Below are 19,228 nucleotides of genomic sequence, written 5' to 3' on the forward strand. Positions count from 1 at the left end.
GACGCAGGCGTGATTCGTCAGAAAAGCTGCTGTGTGACAAGGTACCACCGACCGCCGAGGTCGTTATACAGATCGCCGTTGGATTGCTGCGTCGTTGTGTAGATCTGTCTGTTTGGCAGTTTACTAGCGACCATGTAGCAACGCACCAGCGATCCTTACCAGGTCGTATCATTGTCAGGATCGCTTGTGCGTCGCTATGTGAAACGGGACCCTTACACATAAAATGACTTTGATTAGGGAACGTGATAGGCTGCTCTGAACAAATGTGTTTTGAGGGAGCACCTAAAACTGTGCAAGTTGTGGCTGGTCCTAATAGAGCATTCCAGAGGATTGGCGCAGCACGGAAGAAGTCTTGGAGTCGGGAGTGGGAGGTACGGATTAGTGCAGAAGTTAGTTGAAAGTCGTTTGCAGAGCGCAGCGATCGGGTAGGCTGATAGACAGAAATGAGGGAGGAGATGTAATGGGGTGCCGCACCATGGAGAGATTTGTGGGTGAGAACAAGTACTTTGAATTGGATCCTATAATGAATGGGCAGCCAGTGTAACGACTGGCAAAGAGCGGCCGAGTACCAATTAGCCAGATGGATGACCCTGGCTGCTGCATTAAGGATGGTCTAAAGAGGGGAAAGTCGAGTGAGGGGGGAAGGCCAATTAATAGAGCGTTACAGTAGTCCAGGTGGGAGTGGATCAGGACGACAGTGAGGGTTTTTGTTTCCATGGTGAGAAAAGGGCAGATTATAGAGATGTTCTTTAGCAGCAAGAGGGGGCAAGAGATTGTATATGGAAGGTGAAGGAGAGATTGGTGTCAAACATAACACCCAGACAGCGCGCCTTCTTCCGGGATGTTATTATGGTGCCACCCATGGATAGGGATATGTCAGATTTAGGGAGGTTAGTGGACGGCAGGAGCAGAAGTAGTTCAATTTTTGAGAGGTTGAGTTTCAGAGCGGACATGATGTTGGAGACTGCGGACAGTCAGTCACTTGCGTTCTGTAGTATAGCGGGGGTAAGGTCAGGGGATGACATATATAGTTGTGTGTCATCAGCATAAAGGTGGTACTGAAAGCCAAATTTGCTGATGGTCTGTCCAATTGGGGCCGTGTAGAGGGAGAAGAGAAGGGGCCAAGGACTGAGCCCTGAGGTACCCCAACAGTCAGAGGAAGAGGAGATGAAGTGGAGCCAGCGAACAAGACACTGAAGGAGCGGTCAGAACGATAGGAAGAGAGCCAGGAGAGAGCAGTGTCCTTAATGCCTAGTGACTGGAGCCTAGAGAGTAGAAGATGGGGGTCAACAGTGTTGAAAGCTGCAGAATGGTCGAGAAGAATGAGCAGAATGGTCACCGTTACATTTTGCTGTCAGAAGGTCGTTGGTCACTTTGAGTGCATTTTCTGTCAAATGTAGGGGGCAGAAACCGGACTGTGAATGGTCTAGGAGGGAGGGAGTGGAGAGGTAATGGTAAGGCGGGAGTAAACCAGGTGCTCCAAGAGTGTAGAGATGAAGGGGAGATTGGAGACTGGTCTGTAGTTGTTTGTGCAGGATGGGTCGAGAGTGGGTTTCTTTAATAATGGAGTAATGATGGAGTGTTTGAAGGAGGAGGGGAAAATGCCAGAGGAGAGGGAGAGATTAAAGATTGTAGTTAGGTGAGTTGTGACGACTGGAGGAGATGTGAGGGAATGGGGTCAGTAGTGCATGTAGTCGGACGAGAAGACGAGAGGAGCCTGGAGACTTCTTTTCCTGTGATGGGATCAAATGTGGAGTGAGCCAGGGGAGATGCAGAGATGGATGGGAGTCACGGCACCTGGTGGGTGGGAGCCGATTTCCTGATGGATATTATCTATTTTCTCTATAAAGTGGGAGGCCAGGTCATCAGCACAAATGTCTGTGATAGGGGCTTGTGCTTTTTGCCTTAGGAGGGAGTGAAAGGTGTCAAAAAAGTTTCTTGTGGTTGTTGGATAGTGAGGAGATCAGAGTGGTGAAGTAGGTCTGTTTGTCGAGGTGAAGGGCAGAATTATAGGTTCTTAACATGAATTTGAAGTGGATGAAGTCTTCTGGTGTGCAAGTTTTCCTCCATAAGTTTTCAGCACTCCTAGAGCATCGTTGGAGAAGTCGAGTTTGCAATGTGAGCCAGGGCTGTTTTACTCTGTGCTTGGAGGTTCTGCAGGTGGAGGTTCTACTTGGTTAAGGGTGCTTCTAAGCGTGTCATTGTAGTGATGTACAGCCAGATCAGGAAAGGAAAAAGAGGAGATTGGGGACAATGATGAGTGTAGGAATCTGAAAGTGTATGAGGGTTAATGGCTTGTAGATTTCTGAATGTGTGGTAGGTAGGAGTGTGCTGGGGTGGGCGAGGATTTGTGAGCGTGAAGGAGAGAATGTTGTGGTCAGAGAGGGGAAGCGGTGAGTTATCTAGGTAGGAGATTGAGCAGAGCCGGACAAAGATCAGGTCAAGGGTGTTACTGTCTTTGTGTGTTTCAGAGGTTGACAGCTGTGAGAGGCCGAGAGAAGTGGTTAGTGATAGAAGCAGGGATGCAGCTGTGGAAGTGGGGCTGTTAATGGGGATGTTGAAGTCTCCCATGATAAGGGTTGGGAGTTCTGAGGATATGAAGTTTGGCAGCCAGGCAGAGAAATGGTCAAGGAAGTGGGTGGGTGAGCCTGGGGGCTGGTATATGACTGCTACTCTGAGGGAGAGGGGACAGAAGAGCCTGATGGTGTGGACCTCAAAAGAAGGGAATGAGAGTGATGGAGCTGGAGGGATGATCTGGAAAGTGCAATGTGGGGACAGGAGTATGGCGACTCCACCACCAAGTCTGTTTGTGGGTCGTGGAGAATGGGAGAATTGTATGCCACCATGGGAAATGGCAGCAGGGGAGACAGTGTCAGAATCCTGAATCCAGGTTTCAGTGAGGGCCAACAGATTGAGAGTTGTTCAGAAAGTAGTTGTGCAGGAAAGGAAGCTTGTTACATACAGACCGTGGATTCCAGATGAGGGAGATTTATTTTCTAGTGGATAGGCAACCAGTGCAATGACTGGCATAGGGTGGTAACAGCGGTGTAGTGACTGGACAGAAATATAAGTCTCGCTGCAGCATTAAGAATACATTAGAAAGGGAAGAGTTTTGTGAGGAGACTGATTAGTAGTGAGTAGTGAGTTAAAGCAGTCAAAATGAGAATGAATCCGAGCGACTGAGAATTTTTGCTGTTTTCGTTGTAAAGAAAAGGGAAGATTCTGTAGATGTTTTTGAGCTGCAAGTAACATGAGTGATGACAAGAAACAAATCTTAAAAAAAAATAAAAAAATAGTGTATTAGTTACTGAACCATTTATTATTTACTATGGAATAAGACAACCATTTAAACTTTGAAATGCTATTATAATTACAGTCTTGTCCGAAAGTGTTGGCACCCTTGAAATTGTTCCAGAAAATGAAGTGTTTCTCCCAGAAAATTATTGCAATTACACAGGTTTTGTTATACACATGTTTATTTCCATTGTGTGTATTGGAACAACAACAACAAAAAAACAGAAACTAAAGCAAATTAGACATAATTTCACACAAAGGAAATAAATGTGTGTAACAAAACGTGTGATTGCAATAATTTTCTAGAACAATTTCAGGTGTGCCAACACTTTCAACCATGGCTGTAATCTCTTATGCATTGTTATAGAGAGTTTGCTTTTAAACAAAGTAAATTATTTCCATTGATAAGAACGAAAGGATTAATTTATCATTTGCTGAAGAGTTTGCAACCTCTATCTGCCGATTGTTACTAACCCTAGCATTATCCACCCCTCTTTCACTTAGGTTTTTCCTTATGTGTTACCTTTTTGTAAACTTGGCCTGTGGGTTACAGACTCTGCTTCGATCTCCAAACTGGCGCCCCCGTTTTCAGTATTACCACTGGTAGGTCTTAGATTTTCTACAATCTCGCTGTAATTTATGAGCTACATCTTCGAGCAGCTGACTTTTAAAAGCATTTTGGTCATTATACGAACATTTGATATAGAATTACAGATCAATTAAAGTGGATCTGTCATCACATAGTGACTAGGGACAGTGATTGCCTACCTGATCCTCAAACAAGGGGGCACCCTAGTATATCCCTGTCCCCCGGATAACCCCGGAAGTTGGAGACATCGGGGTTATGTGCTTTGCTGTGCTTATAAATTAGCACTTATCTGTTCTCTCCCCCACCCAGGGAGGAGTAGACTGCAGTTTGTAGGATTACCCTAAACAGACAGACAAGGGTAGACAGACAGGGATGAAAGAAAACTATAATCATACAAATATACGCCCAGAGTGGAACAAATGGAAGGGATAGATAGAAGAAACCAAATAGGAGAGGATGAGGATAAGCATGGAAATCAACTCCCAAGCAGAAATCTACTGAACAACTCTCCAACTGCCAACTCCAAATGCTGAGTTTCTCCTCCAACACCTAACCAGGAAGTAGAAATGTGGTATCCCAATGTGGCCATTTCTATGGGATACCGGATATATAGTGTGTTCATATAAATGCTGTGAATTTTTATGTGGACTGTGCATTTTAAATACATTGTGAGACCTGCTGACAGGCAGCACAAAAAGGGTTAATCTTCCCCTTCCAGACTTGATCAGGTGACCCAGCTCTGTGTTAATATGCAGAAGGTTCTGGAAAAATGCCTCAGGGCTGTCAGTCTATGACTGCAGCTTGACAGTCACATAGAAGGGGGAGGAGCCAAGTCCTGGGGGATAGATAGTTTGAAATTTGAAGTGGCAGTTGGTGGTCGGACATCTTAAGAAGAGGAAGCCATTTTGTAGGAAGAAGAATTACCTCAGGGCAGAAACAGCGCACAGTGCTGAAGAGATATTCAGACTTAATAAACTAGAGGTTACTAAGATCTGCCTGTCTGCAGGTACACAGCAATCATCAACCGTGAGTGTAATCCTATACCTCAGTTTACGGCTGTTTGTAATAATTTTCCCCATTACCTTCAGTAAAAGACTTCTGTGTCAAGTTCTTACAATTGATTCATGACTGGGGCTCAAATGCACTAATTACTACCACCATCATCCTCTTCTGCCTAGAGGCAGTTACTGTGCAAACATTGTATTGTGGAGTTTCCTGTGTGCGTGTAATCTGAGAAGGAAAGACTTTTCTCCTGACAGAAAGCTTGTGTAAGGTACTCCTGGGGTGGACCCACTAGACCGTGGCAACGAACCCCCCAAGGGCGAGCTGACCAGGTGGACCACCCCCTATACAGGGAGTGTATGGGGCAGGCCCACGGGGGACTATCACCACGGTAGCCGGTACCCGGGAAGGTCAGGGCGGTCAGAGAGGTGGATCCGAAGGGCAGGCACTGGACAGACGACACGGCTCGGAGACACAGGAGAGACGGCAAGTCTTGGCGAGACAGGAGGAATGGCAAGGCTTGAAGACACAGGAGGGAAATGGGCGAGGACTGAAGCCACAGAACCTAGGAGAGGAAACACAAGAGGAGCAAGGTAAATGCACGGAAAAGGCAGGGGAGCGCTAGGAGAGCGGCCAGAGTCACTAGCAAATACTAATGATAGTCAGGCATTGCCTCCAGAAGGAGGCGGCCTGATATAGGGAGAGCGAAGGCCTGCCGGGTCATGACCTCCAGCTGGAGGAGGAGACGCGCGTCCTCAGGCGGGGGAGAGCGCGCGCCCGGCCATAGTGAGGAGACGCACCCGCCGAGGAGGAGGAGCGGGAGCGCGCACCAGGGGGCCGGACAGAGGCAGGCGTGGGCCGTGGACGGGGGACCGGGAGAGACCGCGCCGAGGCCCGCAGCGGCCGGTGAGGCAGAGAGGTGACCCCCGGAGAGCGGGTGAGCCGGGGCCGGAGGGAGGTAAGAGAGGAGGTCCGCGGCAGCCGCCGCGTGACAGTACCCCCCCCCTTACGCGCCCTCCCCTGCAGACCGGACAAAAATTTAGCCAGGATTCGAGGAGCTTGGATATTCTCCTGGGGTTCCCAGGATCTCTCCTCAGGACCAAAGCCCTTCCAATCAACCAAGAAAAAGGTTTTCCCTTTTTGCTTTCTCATGGCCAAAATATCTCTCACCTCAAATACATCGTCTGCGGCGGCAGACGGAGGTGAGTGAGGAGCTTCAGAAAGGAAACGATTGAAAATAACTGGCTTAAGCAAAGACACATGGAAAGCATTAGGGATGCGGAGAGAGGCGGGAAGACGCAATTTATAGGAGACATCATTAATACGGGACAAAACCTCAAAAGGTCCAATATAGCGGGGACCCAGTTTGTGGGATGGGACCTTGAGGCGAATAAACTTGGAGGCTAGCCAAACTTTGTCACCTGGGTGATATGGTGGGACATCCAGGCGCCTCTTGTCTGCGAATCCTTTTACCCTGTTACGCACCAACTCGAGAGCGGTCTTGGTCTCCTGCCAGATCCTGGAGAATTCGCCGGACAGAAGATCAGCCGCCGGTACACCCGAGGCGGGGGGAATTGGTAGAGGTACACCAGGATGTAGACTGTAGACAACAAAAAACGGGGATTTGCCAGAAGATTCACTGATGTGGTTATTATAGGAAAACTCAGCCCACGGGAGTAATTCAGACCAGTCGTTCTGGTGGATATTAGAAAAGTGCCGGAGGTAGTTCACCAAACTCTGATTCGTCCGTTCTGCCTGACCGTTGGACTGTGGATGATAAGATGAGGAGAAGTCAAGGGTGACATCCATCGTTTTGCAAAGAGCTCTCCAGAAGCGAGAGGTGAATTGGACTCCTCTGTCCGAGACAATATGTTGGGGCAGACCATGGAGACGAAAGATGTGCTGGACGAAAATCTTCGCCAAGGCGGAAGCCGATGGCAAGCCAGGCAAAGGGATGAAGTGGGCCATTTTAGAGAATCTATCCACTACTACTAAGACGACAGTACACTTGGCAGAGGAGGGTAAGTCCGTAATAAAGTCCATGGCAATGTGTTGCCAAGGCGACGAGGGTACTGGAAGTGGATGTAGAAGACCAGAAGGCAGCTGCCGAGGCACCTTGATCTTGGCACACGAGAGACAGGAGGCAACGAAATCCCGGACATCCTGGGAAAGGGTCGGCCACCAGTAATAGCGGGACACCAGAAGAAGTGTCTTTTTATGGCCGAGATGACCTGCCAGTTTAGAAGCATGGCCCCAGTGGAGGATTCGTCTTCGGTCCGTCTCAGAAACAAAAGTCTTACCAGGTGGGGTAGCGAGGAGAGAAAGCGGAGCCACGGTGATGAACCTGGATGGATCCAAAATATGTGCAGGTTCCTCCTCGACATCCGTGGAAAGAGAGGACCTGGACAAGGCGTCGGCTTTGAGGTTCTTGTTGCCTGGACGAAAATGCAGATCAAAATCGAATCGGCCAAAGAACAGAGACCACCTGGCCTGCCGAGGGTTGAGTCTTTGTGCAGACCGCAGGTACGCCAGATTCTTATGGTCTGTGTAGATTGTGAAGGGATGTGCGGCGCCCTCCAACAAGTACCTCCACTCTTCTAGCGCTAACTTGATGGCAAGCAGTTCTCGGTCTCCGATGGAATAATTCCGCTCTGGGGTGGAGAAGGATTTTGAAAAGAAACCGCACGTAACGAGCCTGCCGGAGGAGGACCTCTGAGACAAAACAGCTCCGGCTCCTGTTGCGGATGCATCCACCTCAAGGACGAATGGTTTGTTGACCTCAGGGCGACGGAGTACGGGGGCCGTGGCAAAGGCACGTTTCAGAGATAGAAAGGCTTCTTCTGCTTCAGGGGTCCAGACGTGTGGGTTGGCTCCCTTACGGATCAAAGATGAGATAGCGCCAGTCAAAGAGGAGAAATGAGAGATGAACTGCCGGTAGTAGTTTGCGAAGCCGAGAAAACGCTGAATGGCTTTCACCCCTTGAGGACGTGGCCAGTTAAGCACGGCCGAAACCTTCTCAGGATCCATACGCAGACCAGAGTCGGAGATGATATAGCCCAGAAATGGGAGAGAGGACTGCTCAAAGGCACACTTCTCCAACTTGGCGTACAGACGATTCTCCCTCAAACGGAACAGGACGCGCCGGACATCTCTTCTATGAGTGGACAGATCAGGAGAAAAGACCAGGATATCGTCGAGGTACACAACCACGCAGGAATACAGAAGGTCTCGGAAGACGTCGTTCACAAATTCCTGAAAGACTGCGGGAGCGTTGCATAACCCAAAGGGCATGACGAGATACTCATAGTGTCCATCTCTGGTGTTGAAGGCGGTCTTCCACTCATCTCCAGAGCGAATACGGATGAGATTATAGGCTCCACGGAGATCCAATTTAGAAAAGATTCGTGCCCCACGCAGCCGGTCAAACAACTCGGGGATGAGAGGTAGCGGATATCTATTCTTAACGGTAATCTCGTTGAGACCACGATAGTCAATACAGGGGCGCAGGGACCCGTCTTTTTTCTTGACAAAAAAGAAGCCCGCTCCAGCGGGGGAGGAAGACTTTCGGATGAAGCCCCTAGCCAAATTCTCCTGTACATATTCGGTCATGGCCTGGGACTCGAGTGGACTCAACGGATAGATCCGCCCTCGGGGCGGAGTCGAGCCAGGAACAAGCTCGATGGGACAATCATATTGCCGGTGCGGAGGAAGGACCTCTGCTTCCTTCTTATCGAAGACGTCCGCGAAGGCCCAGTAAGCCGAAGGCAAGTCCGCAGGGCCCGAGACAGGAGACGAGCATTTGAGGGGTCGTACTGGGCGGAGACATCTGGTCTGGCAGAAACGGCCCCAACGAAGGATGTCTCCGGAGCGCCAATCCAGAACAGGTTCATGCATCCGCAACCACGGAAGACCCAGAAGCACGGTGTGGGACAAAGACGGCAGCACGAAGAAGGTTATCTTTTCACGGTGCAAGACCCCGATCTGTAAGTCCAGCTCTTCAGTGACCAGGGTAACGGCTTCGCGCAAGGGAGCACCGTCGACAGAGGCTAACTGCCGGGGAACCTCCAAGGACCTGACAGGTATCCCTAATCTCTTCACCGCCTCGAGTTGGATGAAGTTTCCCGCAGCCCCCGAATCAATATAGGCTAACTCCGAAAAACGTTTGGAGCCCAGGAAAAACACAACAGAAAGGGTCAAGGGTAGAGAGGTGTCAGTGACACCTAGGGAGGCCTCTCTTACCTGTCCTAGGCGGAGGAGTTTCCCGGCCTCACAGGACAGGAACGTAGGAGATGGGAGGCGCTGCCACAATAGAGACAAAGGCCATGAGCGAGTCTGTCCTGGCGGCGAAGCTCCGCGGGCCTTAGTCGGTCCACTTGCATGGGTTCGGGAGCTGTGGCTGCGGCGGAGGACCGTGAGCGTGGTGGGCTGTGTGTAGGAGGAGAAAAACGATTGGGCCTTCTCTCCCTGGCGATCTCGCGGGACCGCTCCCGGAAACGCAGATCAACTCGTGTTGCCAGCGAGATGAGGTCCTCCAAAGTCGAGGGTGTATCCCGGCCTGCCAGCTCGTCCTTGATTCGGGATGATAAGCCTCGCCAAAAAGCCCCAACCAGGGCCTCATTGTTCCACCCCAGCTCCGAGGATAACGTACGGAACTGGATGGCGTATTGTCCAACCGAGAGGGTACCCTGGCGCAGGCAGAACAAAGACTCGGTGGCAGAGACCAGGCGACCGGGCTCATCGAAGACCTTACGAAAGGTCTCCAAGAAAGTCGCGAGCTGGGAGACAATCGGGTCATCGCGTTCCCACAAGGGATTCACCCAGGACAGTGCCTCACCCTCAAAGTGGGAAATCATAAAGGCCACTTTGGCCCGGTCGGAGGGATACTGTAGGGGAGCCAACTCGAAATGCAACTGGCACTGGTTGATGAACCCCCGACAGAGTTTGGGATCTCCGCTATAACGTGGGGGTTTAGCCAACCGGGGAGAGGCGTGTGGAACTGCCACAGGTGCCGGTACTGCGGCTGCCGCCTGTAGGGCTAGTAAGCGGTTATCTACAGAGGCGATGTAGTTCAAAATATGGGCCTGGGTGTCGCGCTGCTGGGCCAGTTCCTGCTGCAGGCCGGAGATCTGGGAGGCAACTCCCGGATCGGAGGTCTGCAAAGCGGAAAGTCGGGAATCCATCGATTTGAGGAACGACATGATCCTCGCCTGGTTCTCACGAAGGAACAAAAGTTCCTTTTGGGTCGGGGTCGAGGTACCAGCGGGATCCATGGCCTGACTATACTGTAAGGTACTCCTGGGGTGGACCCACTAGACCGTGGCAACGAACCCCCCAAGGGCGAGCTGACCAGGTGGACCACCCCCTATACAGGGAGTGTATGGGGCAGGCCCACGGGGGACTATCACCACGGTAGCCGGTACCCGGGAAGGTCAGGGCGGTCAGAGAGGTGGATCCGAAGGGCAGGCACTGGACAGACGACACGGCTCGGAGACACAGGAGAGACGGCAAGTCTTGGCGAGACAGGAGGAATGGCAAGGCTTGAAGACACAGGAGGGAAACGGGCGAGGACTGAAGCCACAGAACCTAGGAGAGGAAACACAAGAGGAGCAAGGTAAATGCACGGAAAAGGCAGGGGAGCGCTAGGAGAGCGGCCAGAGTCACTAGCAAATACTAATGATAGTCAGGCATCGCCTCCAGAAGGAGGCGGCCTGATATAGGGAGAGCGAAGGCCTGCCGGGTCATGACCTCCAGCTGGAGGAGGAGACGCGCGTCCTCAGGCGGGGGAGAGCGCGCGCCCAGCCATAGTGAGGAGACGCACCCGCCGAGGAGGAGGAGCGGGAGCGCGCACCAGGGGGCCGGACAGAGGCAGGCGTGGGCCGTGGACGGGGGACCGGGAGAGACCGCGCCGAGGCCCGCAGCGGCCGGTGAGGCAGAGAGGTGACCCCCGGAGAGCGGGTGAGCCGGGGCCGGAGGGAGGTAAGAGAGGAGGTCCGCGGCAGCCGCCGCGTGACAGCTTGGCCACCGTAAGATGCATCATACACCACATGAGAACGCCACAGAACAATCACTGGCAATTCCCAAGTGCCAGTGGTGGACATATCTTCCAGAGGGAAGGGGCCAACACAGAACAGCTTAGACAATTCAGGATGGTTATCTCAAGGAGATCAACTGAACTGATTAACCCTTGCAATGACAGCAAGGAAAATCCTGCACTGTTTAATAGGATGGTGAAGCAGTTCTAATGAGTACAGTATTTTGTGTGACCAGACGCTGTGATCTACTGGCCCCTCTCTGTCGTGGTATCCCAGTGACACTATGTCAGGGCAGTATAGTATGGGGGCAGGTTTACTGTCCTATTACATACTGTACCTTTTGGTTAGGAAGGATCAAACAGTACACTGGGTACAGAGCTGATGTAGTCAGCATAGTCTTGTGACAGATCTGACAAACATTGGCTCATGTTCATAGGTACAGTATAGAGAACTTGCTTGTTGAGTTCTTGAACTAAATATTCATTTAACCACTTTTATTTTTTGTCTTTTGCAGGACTTTATCGTTTCTGGGTATGGCGCTTTGTCTAGCTCTGATGTTCATCTCCTCGTGGTATTACGCTCTCATCTCTATGGTGATTGCAGGAATGATTTACAAGTACATAGAGTATCATGGGTGAGTAGGTTTCCCAGTTTTATAGACTTTTCTTAGCTAGAAATTTGGTTCCTATATTCTTTCCGTGAATACCTTTTAATCCTTGTGCATAGAGCTGAGAAAGAATGGGGAGATGGCATACGAGGACTTTCTCTGAGTGCAGCACGTTTTGCTTTACTGCGGCTGGAGGAAGGCCCTCCACATACTAAAAACTGGAGGTAAATGATCAGTTCATCTGTTTAGTAGTAACATCTGCATGTACATACTTCACTTCTATTTGATCGGCATTTTTTCTCCCACTCTAGACCTCAGCTGCTTGTGTTGGTTAAGCTAGACTCCGATCTCCATGTTTCCCAGCCACGTCTACTCTCTTTTGCCTCTCAGCTGAAAGCTGGGAAAGGTTTAACAATTGTTGGATCTGTTCTGTTGGGTGATTACTTGGAGAACTATGCTGAAGCCCTGGCAGCGGAGCAGGTACAACCATTCAGACCCTATCGCTCCTTTCTTGGTGTTTGCAGCATGTTTGCTTGTGTTCCCTAGACTAAGCTGATTATCTGGATCACAGGAGGACAGGCAGCCTCTGATATTTATTCACAGCCTGCTTCTGCTTCACATCCTATATACAGTCCTTTAGGCTTCATAGTTTAATCATGAAAGAAGACACAAGTACGTCAAATTCAGCCTATAATCCTAATAAGTTGACCGCAGAAGCCACTTTGCAGCCACTTCTTAATAGTTGGGAGTCCATTGGGAAAAATCAAGGAGCTGTGTAGAGCACTGCGACTTATACGGAACTTTTCCCTTTACAATCTCACTCCTGGAATTATTGCAACTCAGTCCCATATACTTGAGACAGGGGTCCCATTCACTTGCCATGACTGGAAAATGTGCCTCATGTATTCTCCAAAAAGGCAAATTTGAGCTGTTAACATAGTCGTTCCCTCTCTAATTCACTCTCTCTCTCTTTTTATTTCTCTTTTATTTTTCTCTATAAAAAGAAACTAATTAAATGAGCTGGAAAACACAAAACCTTAGAGACAGTTTGCACATATGTGATTATATTATATATACAGTGGATATATAATTATCTTTCATTACAGGCATTGAAGCAGCTGATGGAGCAGGAAAGAGTAAAAGGCTTCTGCCAGGTGGTTGTAGCACAGAAACAAAAAGAAGGCTTATCCCACCTTATCCAGTCCTGTGGTCTTGGAGGAATGAGGCACAACACCGTAATCATGGGCTGGCCAAGTGGGTGGAGGCAGAGTGATGACTCTCGGGCCTGGAAAACATTCATCAGTAAGAATCAGATTTGCTTTTCTCCTCTTTATTAGTGTGAATTTTATTCTCCCGTAATTTATGTGGTTGCATGTAACCCCCTGCTTTCTTCCAGTCACGGTGCGTATCTGTACAGCTGCTCGGCAAGCCCTACTTGTGGCGAAGAACATTTCCTTATTCCCTGGATCGCGGGAGACTCTAGCGGAGGGCAACATAGATGTGTGGTGGGTTGTCCACGATGGAGGCATGCTGATGCTTCTACCTTTCCTCTTGAAACAACACAAGGTAAGATTAGGACTGTCCACTGGCTTTTAGCATTTCCTTCAGATCCAACTTTTACTGTCCACATGCGTTTTGAATTTGCACTAAAAACAAGCTGTGTGATTTACTGTAATGGGAAAAGTACTTGATGGTAAATCCAAAGGTCACAATGTAACAGATCTTTGTCTCCTCGTGGTATGTCGTGACCAGGTGTGGCGTAAATGCAAGATGCGTATTTTTACTGTAGCCCAAATGGAAGATAACAGCATTCAGATGAAGAAAGATTTAGCCACGTTCCTCTACCATCTACGCATTCAGGCAGAAGTGGAAGTAGTGGAGATGGTAAGCAACAAAAATAAACCAAAGCCTAAAATAATCTAGTGGCGGGAAACCTAAAAAAATGTCTCATTCGAATAAACCCTCTGTATTACACAGCATGACAGCGACATTTCAGCCTACACGTATGAGCGGACACTTATGATGGAGCAAAGATCACAGATGCTACGGCAGATGCGACTGTCAAAAACGGATCGAGAACGAGAGGTGGGAATGCATTGTAGCCATGACATGTCCTCAGCTTTTGTTAGAATTTGTGACCCGATGTTTGCAATTTCATTTCAAGTGATACCTCCGGATCATATTTGCGGGAAGATAAGGAAATGTGAAATGAGGATGTAATACAATATCCACAAAGTGTTAAGTTAGAGCTACAGGACCGGCGGCAGCACTCAGATCTGCTGGCGTCATAGAGAGATAAGACAGAAGAGAAGGACATTATAGCAATAATGGTATTGTCCTGAAGCGTAGCGCTTCTGATAATCTACTGCTGGCATGCTGTGTAATAACAAGCATATTAACATCAGATAAGCTCTGCTCCAACCACATGCACAAACATTAGGCAAAAAGTAGATTTTATTTGAATGTGTATCTGTACCATCAGAGTATTGGGAATATACTCAAGTCCCAATAGGACTGGTCCAGGAAAATGTACGTTGGCATATTGTGTGAAGGTGGCCAACAACGCTCATGCAGATCTGATAAGAATGCGATCCTTACACCGCTCACTTATGCTTTTAGGCCCAGTTAGTGAAAGACAGAAATTCCATGCTCCGTCTGACCAGTGTGGGCTCGGACGATGATGATGAAACAGATGCCGCCCCAGACAGAGTACATATGACGTGGACCAAGGATAAACATCAATCTGTGCGTGTAGCCCAAAGCAAGCAGATGCCCAGTTTTCAAGACTTGCTCAGCATGCGCCCGTAAGAGTCTGAATATATTAATTTATTTACACTTTTTTTTTAAGGAGTAACAGCTGTTATAATTTTTTTTTTTTCCATAAATCAATAGTAGAAGTGGGATAAGAAACATTTTCCTATATCTTATCAGGAAACCATTCTTCTTTCTCCTCCTGGACTGCTCTATCATTCTGTAGACGCTGTTCACATTACTGTGAGAGGAGAGGACAGTTGCTGCCCCTAAGATTCTATGGAGATGGGACGGGGCAGACACAGACGTTCACCAGAAACGACCGCTACATTTTGAGGGCGTGTACACACGCTGTGGATTCTGCTGCAGGTCCACAGCGGATTTGGCTGCTGCGGATCCGCAGCAGTTTCTGCTGTGGTGTACAGTACCATTATTCCCTATGGGAAATGGAAACCGCTGTACAGACGCTGCGGAATTTTCCGCACGGATTATCTGCGGTTTCTAAACCGCAGAAAGAATTGACATGTCAATTCTTTCTGCAGATTCCTATCTCCTCCATTGTGGAGATGGTGAAACCGTAGGGCCAAACCACAGGATAATCCGCAGGTCTTTTGACCTGCGGATTTTGCAAATTCCGCACGGATGAATCCGCAGCAGATTCTGCCGCGTGTACACGTCCCCTTAGGATTGGCCAATTTCCAGTTGGTTTTGATAATTTTCCTTGTTTTCTCCAGGGATCAGTCAAATGTTCGGCGCATGCACACGGCTGTCAAGTTAAATGAGGTCATTGTGAACAAATCTCATGATGCTAAACTGGTTCTGCTGAATATGCCGGGGCCCCCACGCAACCCTCAGGGTGATGAAAACTGTATCCTTTACCTACACAGAAGTGCGCATTCATGACCTTAGGACGGACAACACGGCCTCACTTCTAAAAACCAGTGCACACAGGGCAACAATATTGGGTTTATGCTTTTATTTCCTAACCTGGGTCCTGTGCACATCACTACCACTACTTTTATCTGTTCTAGTTTGCAGAAATAAGGTGCAATCTTCAGAGAGTAAAAGTGGCTGAAATTGTTAATTCTAGTGTAAAAACACTTTGCTTTGAAAAGTTACAAAAATTTTGTGCAACTCAAATTTGTGCCAATATGTAGTAGGGGTAATAATTAATATTAGCAAATACCTCCAATTAGAAATGTAATATAGTCCTTCTGATTCGCTATGTTTCTTTCCTCATGTGCAGCCATTGCAGGACCTTAGGTATCCATGGTTACAGCACTGATATAGTGACAGCTAGCTAGTTGCTAGTGGTCTTATCCATGGATACTCAAGGTCCTGCAATGCCTGCACATAAGGAAAGAGACATAGCTAATGAGAAAACTATACTATATTTCTATTTGGAGGTAGTTGCATATGTTGTTGTTATTACACCTACTACATATTGGGATAGGATCTTGGAGATGAGAATACCCTTTTAATAAAAGTGGCAGCATGCATTACGCCAGTTGCTGACTGGAGTAACATTTCTAGCTAGGTCCATGAATTTGGCGCATTTTATTCCTGCAGGCCCATCATTATGACTGGAGTATGAAACGCAAGTCTTAGGCTAAGTGCACACGTACCGGAACTCTCGCGGAAATTACCGCGAGAATTCTGGAATTCCAGTCCGCGGGAAAATCGCATTTTAAATTCCTGCGATTTTCCCGCGGAAAAACTAGCATTTTGCAAGCGTATTTAGCTTGCAAAATGCTAGCGTTTTCCAAGCAATCTGTAGCATCGCTTGGAGAACTGATTGACAGGTTGGTCACACTCGTCAAACATAGTGTTTGACGAGTGTGACCAACTTTTTACTACTGAGGCTGCCTATGCAGCATCAGTAGTAAAAGATAGAATGTAAAAAAAAATAAAAAATGGTTTTATTCTTACCCTCCGACGTCCCGCGCATCCGTTCCCAGTAATCCTTTGCGAAAATGCCCGCGATGACGTCCGTTCTCGCGGGATCGCGATGTCTCGCGGTCATTCGCGAATGACCGCGAGACTTCGCAATCCCGCGAGTACGGACGCCATCGCGGGCATTTTCGCAAAGGATTACTGGGAACGGGAGCGTGGAGAGAAGCGGGAAGGCTGCGCGGGACGTCGGAGGGTGAGAATAACAATATTTTTTATTTTTAAATTCTTTTTTTTACAGGGATATGGTACCCAAAGCCCGGAGGACAGTCTCCTCTCCTCCGGACCGTGGGTACCATCCGCAAATGTTCTGCTTACTTTCCGCATGGTGTGCACAGCCACATGCGGGAAGTAAGCGGAACAATGCATTCCTATGGGTGCGGGATCGCCGCGATTCCGCAAATTAATGAGCATGCTGCGGTTTTTACCGCGAAGCGATTCCGCCGCGGTAAAAACCGCAGCATTAACACAGCATTGCGGAATCCCATAGGAATGCATGGGATGGTTATTTTTCGCGTTTTCGCGGCAAAATCGCGCGATTAAAACCGCCGCGGAAACGCAAAAAAAAGCCACGTGTGAACTCAGCCTTAATGAGTTGGGCCTATATTTTGTACCCTCAGTCACAGCAGTTCCACATTCGGCCCTGTATAGCTTAAGCAGGAGAGTTTCCTGCATCTGCTTTCTTCTTTCTCTATCAATTGAACATAATGACTCAGCAACAAAGGGAAACTGTTTGGAGCACAAGGTTGGAAGCTTAGCGGAAAGGACATCAGAGGAGCTATGGTAACAGAAGTACATTAGTAAGTGATATAGGTCTGCATTAGGGACACATCTAAACACATTAACCAGACGACACCATTGAAATGGCGAAAATGCATATACAAATGATCAATTCTCCCAGGTGCTGACTTGTGTATGTTCTTCATCATCATGAGAGATTTTTTGCGGCTCCCAGAGCGCCGTTTTGGTGTTAAACTACATCACAGGGAAAATCTTCTGGGCGTGCGCAGTTCAAAATAGCGGTCCGCCGCTGGAAAAAAGTTACATTGTCCGTCTACTCCAGCCGGCGGACGCTAACATTCTGACGGATCCGTCCAAAAACGGATGCAATGGACGACCATCAGTCAAAATCCGCCGCTAATGCAAGTCTATGGAAAAAAAAAAATGGATCCGCCAAAAAAAAAGCGGGATCCGTTTTTTTCTAAAAGCGGCGGATTTTGACTAACGTCAAATAACTGAAGTGTGAAACAGGCCTTAAACAAAAGCTGCCACTAGCTGTAGCAAGACGTACAGACTCCCCTTTTTTTTTTTTTTTTTTTTTTTATAAAGAACTAGGTTTTCTGTCATATGCCCTATTTGTATATGGGGTAGGACCTGTCAGTCAACCAGGTTGGAGGGCAAGCCAGAGGCAATTTGTCCACATGACACCTCTTCTAGACCATGCACTGCGATGGAAAGGTCTAGTTCTAGCACCAGATGGGTAAACATCCCAAAAAAAAACTTTAGTATGACAGTATTAAAAAAAAAAAATGCAATACAGGCACAACTCACTCTGAATAATTTAAGGAATAAGATATTCTGAACCAAAATAGTCATTAGAAAAAGGAGATGAATCAAAACAATAAATATATAACCTAGAAAACTATGAAGTCACAACCTTCGAATGATCAATAAAATAGAAATTGTATAAACAAAAACAAAAGTACAATAAGAGCGCAATAAAACACAAATAACACGATGTGTATAAGGAAACAATAATACCAAGAGTAATAAGGTATGAGTTTCCCAGATAAAGCTCAAATGTAAGAACAGTAAAGAGGTGTTACACCGAATTGTCAAATATTTAGGAAATGGCACAGGATAGTCAGAAAAATATGCAAAAATATACAATATTAGCTGACTATATTGATAGGGGGTTTTGGACGCATCTGTGAATAGCTAACTATTCAATAAAAAAATCCAAAACAAATAGGGATGAATGTGTATTAAAAAAAATAATGTATGTTGTACACTTGCACAAATGCAATGTTGCATTATAATCAAGCGATATAATAAACACAAGCACTAAACATGAAGATTGAGATGTATCAAATAAATCGGGACACCTTACCCATATCCCAGTGTACGCTTCAATACCCCAACGCATGTTCCGCTTGGGCTTCTTCAGGGACTACCTATCAGTATAGAGTGAGCTAATATTGAATTTTTTTCTCACTATCCTGTGATATTTCCTCCATATTTCACATTTTAGTGGAACACCTCTTTACTGTTTATACCCATGTGTGTCTCCTTAAATTTGAGCTTTGTCTGGGAACCTCACACCTTATTGTTCTTGGTATTAGTATTTCCTTATACACTTCGGGTCATTTGTGTTGTTTTATGGCGCTTTAGTTTTTTTTAAGAAAATGAATGTTTTATTGATCATTCGGATGTTGTGATTTCATTGTTTCCTGATGCATTGCAAGTCAGACGGTAAGGCCACATTCACACGTTTAGTATTTGGTGAATATTTCACCTCCGTATATGTAAGCCAAAATCAGGAGTGGCACAATCAGCGGTAAAGTATAAGGCTATGTGCTCATAATCCAGAAGTAGAATTGCTTTGGAAGCAGCATATTTTTGCTGCCTTCTATTGAATGCAGGTAAATCAGCACATGTTCAATGAACCATACAGATTTACCACGTCCAATACATTCTATTGGTGAAATGCAGTTTGCGCCGCATGTCAGTTTCCGCAGGTACACATGCACGCATAGTGGACATGGGAGTTCTAAAAATCCCATCCACTATGCTGTAACATCTGGTTGCTGTGGATTTGACGCTGCATAAATACACAGCGTCAAAACCGCACCAATTCCTGACCATGGGCACATACCCGAATAGAAACATGGCACCACTTCTGCATTTTTCACCCACTCCTGGTTTTGGCTTACAATCGCTGATCGTGACCTTACTCGTAGATAAGTGTAGTATTGCTTGGAGTGCTACATCTGCAACCCACAC

The 19,228-nt window shown here is 47.6% G+C and overlaps 1 protein-coding gene across 4 annotated transcripts in view; it reads left to right on the forward strand.

The window, feature by feature from the left end:
• Window positions 1-19,228, forward strand: part of SLC12A6 (solute carrier family 12 member 6) — a 74,307-nt gene that overhangs the window by 45,669 nt on the left and 9,410 nt on the right. For all 4 annotated transcript variants that reach the window (XM_073565015.1, XM_073565016.1, XM_073565014.1 and 1 more), the window contains 10 exons: window positions 3,799-3,897; window positions 11,432-11,551; window positions 11,644-11,748; window positions 11,836-12,004; window positions 12,631-12,826; window positions 12,921-13,090; window positions 13,277-13,408; window positions 13,502-13,609; window positions 14,144-14,328; window positions 15,010-15,143. In XM_073565015.1, coding sequence (XP_073421116.1) covers window positions 3,799-3,897; window positions 11,432-11,551; window positions 11,644-11,748; window positions 11,836-12,004; window positions 12,631-12,826; window positions 12,921-13,090; window positions 13,277-13,408; window positions 13,502-13,609; window positions 14,144-14,328; window positions 15,010-15,143 — 1,418 coding nt within the window. The remainder of the gene's footprint in view (window positions 1-3,798; window positions 3,898-11,431; window positions 11,552-11,643; window positions 11,749-11,835; window positions 12,005-12,630; window positions 12,827-12,920; window positions 13,091-13,276; window positions 13,409-13,501; window positions 13,610-14,143; window positions 14,329-15,009; window positions 15,144-19,228) is intronic.

This window comes from Dendrobates tinctorius, unplaced genomic scaffold (genome assembly GCF_039654945.1).
Source record: "Dendrobates tinctorius isolate UK_male_01 unplaced genomic scaffold, ASM3965494v1 ptg000516l, whole genome shotgun sequence".
Classification (NCBI taxonomy): domain Eukaryota; kingdom Metazoa; phylum Chordata; class Amphibia; order Anura; family Dendrobatidae; genus Dendrobates; species Dendrobates tinctorius.